Source organism: Sipha flava, unplaced genomic scaffold (assembly GCF_003268045.1).
Source record: "Sipha flava isolate LNK unplaced genomic scaffold, YSA_version1 256_pilon_pilon, whole genome shotgun sequence".
Taxonomy (NCBI): Eukaryota; Metazoa; Arthropoda; class Insecta; order Hemiptera; family Aphididae; genus Sipha; species Sipha flava.
This window is the reverse complement of record NW_020272909.1, coordinates 120054-125879: the sequence shown is the minus strand read 5'-3', so window position 1 is coordinate 125879 and position 5826 is coordinate 120054. Positions and strand designations below refer to the sequence as shown.

At 27.4% G+C, this 5826-nt stretch overlaps 2 protein-coding genes across 2 annotated transcripts; both read right to left on the bottom strand.

Annotated features, from left to right (window-relative positions):
• Positions 1-1064: 1064 nt before the first annotated feature.
• LOC112684720 lies at positions 1065-1553 on the bottom strand. The gene has a single exon (XM_025556369.1). The coding sequence runs from the start codon at positions 1551-1553 to the stop codon at positions 1065-1067; it is 489 nt and encodes a 162-aa protein (XP_025412154.1).
• Positions 1554-1999: 446 nt separating this feature from the next.
• On the bottom strand, positions 2000-2533 carry LOC112684719. Its single transcript, XM_025556368.1, has 2 exons — positions 2337-2533; positions 2000-2271 (listed from the first exon to the last, which is right to left on the bottom strand). The coding sequence occupies exons 1-2, from the start codon at positions 2518-2520 to the stop codon at positions 2000-2002; spliced, it is 456 nt and encodes a 151-aa protein (XP_025412153.1). The 5' UTR covers positions 2521-2533.
• Positions 2534-5826: the final 3293 nt, after the last annotated feature.

Sequence of the window (5826 nt, the reverse complement as noted above, 5' to 3'; positions counted from 1 at the left end):
ATTATTATTATTATTATTATTATTATTATTATTATTATTATTATTATGATAATTATTATTTATTATTATGTGAGAGAATTTAATAGACAAATTAAGGTTTTACTGATTTTGTCGCGAGCCATATCGATATTATAATATTTGCTCTAAACAATAATAATATCAAACATCGTTTTACTGATATAACTAAGTGCAGCGCAGAATTGTAAACGCAGACGATTGAGACATATGATATGCTCCTGATAATAATTTGTATTTTTGACGATGAGTACATTATCGTAAAAGAAAAATAATTTGAAACATGATAAATAATAAATTATACGACCATGTCTTTGGAAAAGTACTATCATACAACTCAATGAAAATTACAGTTGATACGTTTTAGTTTCTTTTTTTTTTTTGTGTTCGGATACCGACTGTATTGAATGTGTATCCGGAAGAGGTGTTGGGTTAAAATATTAAATGAGAGGTGTCATTGGTCTTTTAGACCAACGTATTAGAAATTATTTTTATATTAGTCTGTAATGTTAGTTTATATACATATTTTATTTTAAGACACATGTCATATTATTATAGATATTTAATATAAGGCCTTAAGAACTACCTCTAAGTTCCAATGCCCTCTCTACTAGCAATTAATATATAATAATACATATCAAAATTAATTTATTTTTATAGTCAAAGATGCATGAACATGCATAAAAAATTAACACAATTTATGTAGTTGCACCTTTTTACTTTTTTTTATTTAAAACTAAGACAAGAAAATAGATCTTTTACATCTAAAAAAATGGGTATAAAAAATAAAAAAATTATAATTATTCATTAGTCTGTTTAAGTTTTATGTGTACAGTCTGGACTACTTAGAATGGTATGCTCTCTGCAAATCGGTGAATCACAAGTTGAACAATGTGTTGTAGTTTTGCGATTTTTTTTTTTTTTTTTTATGAGCAGTAAACACATCTCCCTCGAGTTTCATTTTTTTCTACAGGTTGTTCTTGAAGTACCTGTTTAAATTGTATTTTTTTTTTTGCTCTCAAATTACGAGAAATATTTTTATTTTGTAATCATTGTTTCATATAATCCATACAAAGTTCTTTTGACAGTTCTTTTAGGAAGTTTAGCCGACTCATTTTTTTCTTCGTATTAATCTGTAGTATTATGCAACTATTTATTCCACCAATATTGAGAAGAGAATAAAATATTGTCATTAGCCAGCGACAAGAATTTCTAGAAACTGAATATGATTCTTTTAACTCATCGACTGTATCCACGCCCCTTTTTGTATGATTATAAAAAGTAAGTAGTTCTGATTTAGTTTTTTCACCCGTTGATGAGTCAAAATCATCAGTATGATGCATGGTACATAATAAAGTTACCACTTTATTTTTTTTTTCGAACATTTTTTTTAGTGTCCCTACTATTGTAAGTTTTTTACCAAAAAGTTCTTGTGCAAGTGAAACAGACATAAACCAGTTGTCCATGGTAACATTACGACCTGAATTACAAATGGGTCTCACAAGTCGTTCAAAAATATTTTTACCGCTATTATCCATTTTAAAAGTCCCTTAAGATGGCTTCCCCGCATACATTTCTGTGTTTAGTGTAAAACATTTTATTAAAAGTGAAAATATCTTTATGCCATATTTAGCCGGTTTATTCAGCAAATACTGGCGAGAAGAACACCTTCCTCTGAACGAAACTAACATCTCGTCTATAGTTGTATATGTATTAATGCTATAGTTTTGTTGGCATTTTAATACAAACTCTTCAAATATGTATATATTGGGTGATAATTTATCAACTTATCTTCTCTCTATATGATCTGTAACGTCATAAAATCTCAATAATCGAAGAAGGAATTTGAATCGTTGTAAGGTCATTACAGCACGAAACATTTCTACTCCTGTACCATCTTTGGCCCACAAATCAACTAAATTTAAATGAGATGACCTCAAAACTCCAGCTAAGTAAAGTAACACAAATAAAGCTTTGATTTCTACTAATGAAATGTATTTGGCATATTTTTCATCACTATAATTATTATGCATTTTAGAAATGTAAATATCAGTAAAATTTGTGATACCTTGAATAATATTATCTGGGATAAGTAAAACCCAAGTAAAGCTTCAATTGCTACATTTACATTTCGCACATTACCTTTTGAACCTGGACATTCAAATAGTAAATTATGTCTTGTTGTCCGTGTATTTATTGGGGGTGGATGCATATACCAAATACTCTTTTTGTCTTTTCCAGTGTAACTTGGGCGTTCTATATAAAAATAGAAACAACCAGTAAATAACTAAGTAACTAAATAATCAAATAAATTAAATTACCTTTAATCTCTTCAATAACAACTGTAGGTTCATATTCATCATTGTCTTCATCACACGACTTTTCACTTTCAGTTTGATGATCACTTTTTTCGACATAATCAATATTCGAAACATCGGATTCAGAAAATACGCAATTTTCAGTTTCATCAAGCAAAATTCTTAGATATTCAGCTTGTTTCTCCATAATTAACTGAATAATTAAGGTTACTTATGAACACAACACTAAATAAAACTAGGGAAGAAACGAAGAAAAATAATCATAAGAGAAGTACGTCGGTAAATAATAAAAATGAAGGCATCGAAAACATGAAAATACAAATGATATCAATGAAATAAATGACCATTAATTAATGAATTACTATTGATAAAAATGTTAATTGAAATGAAGATAAATAACAATTTATATCGAAAACAGCATAAAACAGATAATGTACACGTGTATGAAAGATATGAGGAATATCCAAAGTGTTGGGAAATAAACAATTAAATGAAAACAAAACTAAAAATAACTACGGTCAAAAAGACAAACAACACCTCTCCTGGGGTATTAATGTGGCTTGATACGCAACAGCGTATATTCACGGGGATTTAATACAAAAAGCCGTCTGAACGTCTTAACCTCTTCATGCACAACGGTATCATATGATACCACTAAATAAAAATAATTGTATAAAATCGAGGAAGCATAGCTGCAGTGTTATTCATGTTTTTATCTGAAGTACGTAACGTTACGAAACGTTTCAAATAGTCGTATTATCACTAATGTTATCGTACTACGAATAATAATCATATCAATCAACGGTTTCTTCGTGTTCAAAATTCATAATTTTCTTTTTTTTAGAACATCGAAAAAAAATTATTAAATTAGGTAAGTATCATTATTATAAAATTCTTTTATGATGTGAGATTACATTTATAATTCATTTATGATAAGATCAAAAAATTATGTATGAAAAATTGCCTAGCAATTATGTGGTATCATATGATACCACTATGCATAATACGAAATTAAAATTAGTGAAAAAGTATAATTATTATATAGTGAACAGTTGGATATTGTACAGAAAAAGTGTGGATGTAAATATGTCATTGTTAAATTTTAAAGGTTTATAGTTTGGAGTTACAAAAAGCAAATAAAAGAGGTAGAAAATTTGATTATGTGAATCAAAAAATCCCACCAAAAAAAAAGAAAACATAAGATGTCTATTCCTTCAGAAATTAGATATGACAATTTTGATCATTATCCATTAATAAAAGTAATTGATCAAGCTTCTCGCTGCTGTGACGATAACTGTACGTTCAGAACGAGATACACATGTGGAAAATATGAATGTTCTGTATGCCCTAAGTGTATGAAGTCTTATCATATAGAATAGTATAAGTATTATTATTATGATATTATCTATTACATAATTTTGACTATTTTTACCTAAAAAGTTTTTTTTGTTTTATTTGTATTTCAACTTGTTATCATATTATATATTACATAATGTTTAACTGTGGACAGAGGCAATCTACAATTTTTAATAATTTTCCTAATTGAAAAAATATGTTTTGTTTTGTATTACATTATTTTATGATCTATAGTTTTATTATGCACAAGTAATTTATACATGTGATCAATAATAAAGTAATAAAGTAATCGGGTTCTTTAATTTTTAAAAATTTTTAACAGATTTTATTCTCTAAAAAATGTATATAATGTTAACTTATGTCATAAGATTTATGTTTGAATGTTAAATATACAAGTTTATAATTATTTAAATTTTTTTTTTTCCTTGAACTATTACACCTAGGTATCATATGATACCACATGATAAAAAAAAAGATTTAAAAATCAAAAAATTAAAAAAACATATTTTTTTATTATTTTTTCCCAGCATCTAGAAGCAACAAGCTAAATGGTTATGAATTTTTAAATTAACATTTTAAGAAAAAAAAATATCGTGCATGAAGAGGTTTAATACCAATCATTTTATGTTATTTTTCCACCAGGCATTAACCACTGTTGTCACCTAAGGCGACGTTCTACTAGTATAGGTTGACCATATTTATGGAAAAAAAAAACGGGACAAATATGTTCTCTAAAAAAAAAGACCACATTTTTCTTAACTTCTACCCGTATATTATATGCAATAAAAATAATTTTTAATTTGTTTAATATTTTAATTAAACATTGATTTGCATTCTTTTTTTGCTGTGAGATTGAAAAAAATTACTTAAAATATTCTTTATTTTTATTGAGTTGATGTCAATTGTTCATAATTTTCTTCATTATATCCTTTGACATTATATTTTTTTGATGAACTGATTGCATTTAATAATTTTGGTTGTGTTAACAAAAAATCATAAAAATCATTACAGAAATATTTTTTAAAATTATTTTTAAGAATTATTATTGCTTTGACAGTTTACATAAGAGAACGATTTTTTTCGTTCTCCCATAAAATATTTGTGATAGAAAATATTCTTTCTATTACTGTATTATTTGACCTACAAAGGTACAGTGAACATATATTTCCTTTTAGGCATTTTAAAAAAATAATAAAAGTGATAACACTAACGACTCACAACAATTTAAATAAAAAAAACTGATATACAGTGGCTATACAATTAATAACACAAGATCGTTGCAATGTACACAGTGTATACTACACTCGATTTACAATTTTTATGGAAGTAACAGGATTAAAACGGATTTTAAAAACGGGACAAAAATCGTCCCGTTCAAAGTTTTTCGGGACAACGGGACGTAATGATATAAAAAGGTACAATTCCGTTAAATGGGACGTACGGTCACCCTATACTAGTACGACAACTCATATTTTAATTCTGGTACGAGAAATCGCGTGAATGATGGTGCACACTTCTGATGCTGGTTCGTATATTTTTCCCGTTTCGTATGTTCAACTTTTTTTAAATCACCGACTAAATCAAACGCTTATGAACCATACTACAGTTAGTACGATACATTAACAGACCACAATATTAGGCTAAAAATAATACTTCCTTAAAATACTGTAGTGGAATGTTATCAAATTGATAAATACTTTATTATGGATCACGTTGATCCATTTCGATAAAATACCTTTTGTTTTTCCATTCGTATACGGCACTTAAAAACGATAACAATAGTATCTCCTATCAAGGTGTGATATATTTCGTTTTTAATTATTGTACAATAAAGCCATATGTTTAGTACACCAAGATGCTTTTCTAAACATTTTTATTATATTTAAAAATTGTCAAGAACATTGGTTCTTAATTTTCTCAGTATTTGCAATTATCGTTAATTACTATCGCTGGTATATTAAAAACATCGGAAGTTATGAGAAGAGTAATGCCGGTGATCACCTATTCGATTATTGTTAAAAAGGACGTTTATGGCTCGGCTTGAATTATTATTTTCACGATCTATAGCGCGTACCGTTAATCAGCTATCACTGTGATAAATATCGGTAATATTAGCATAATATAAAATCGCACTAAC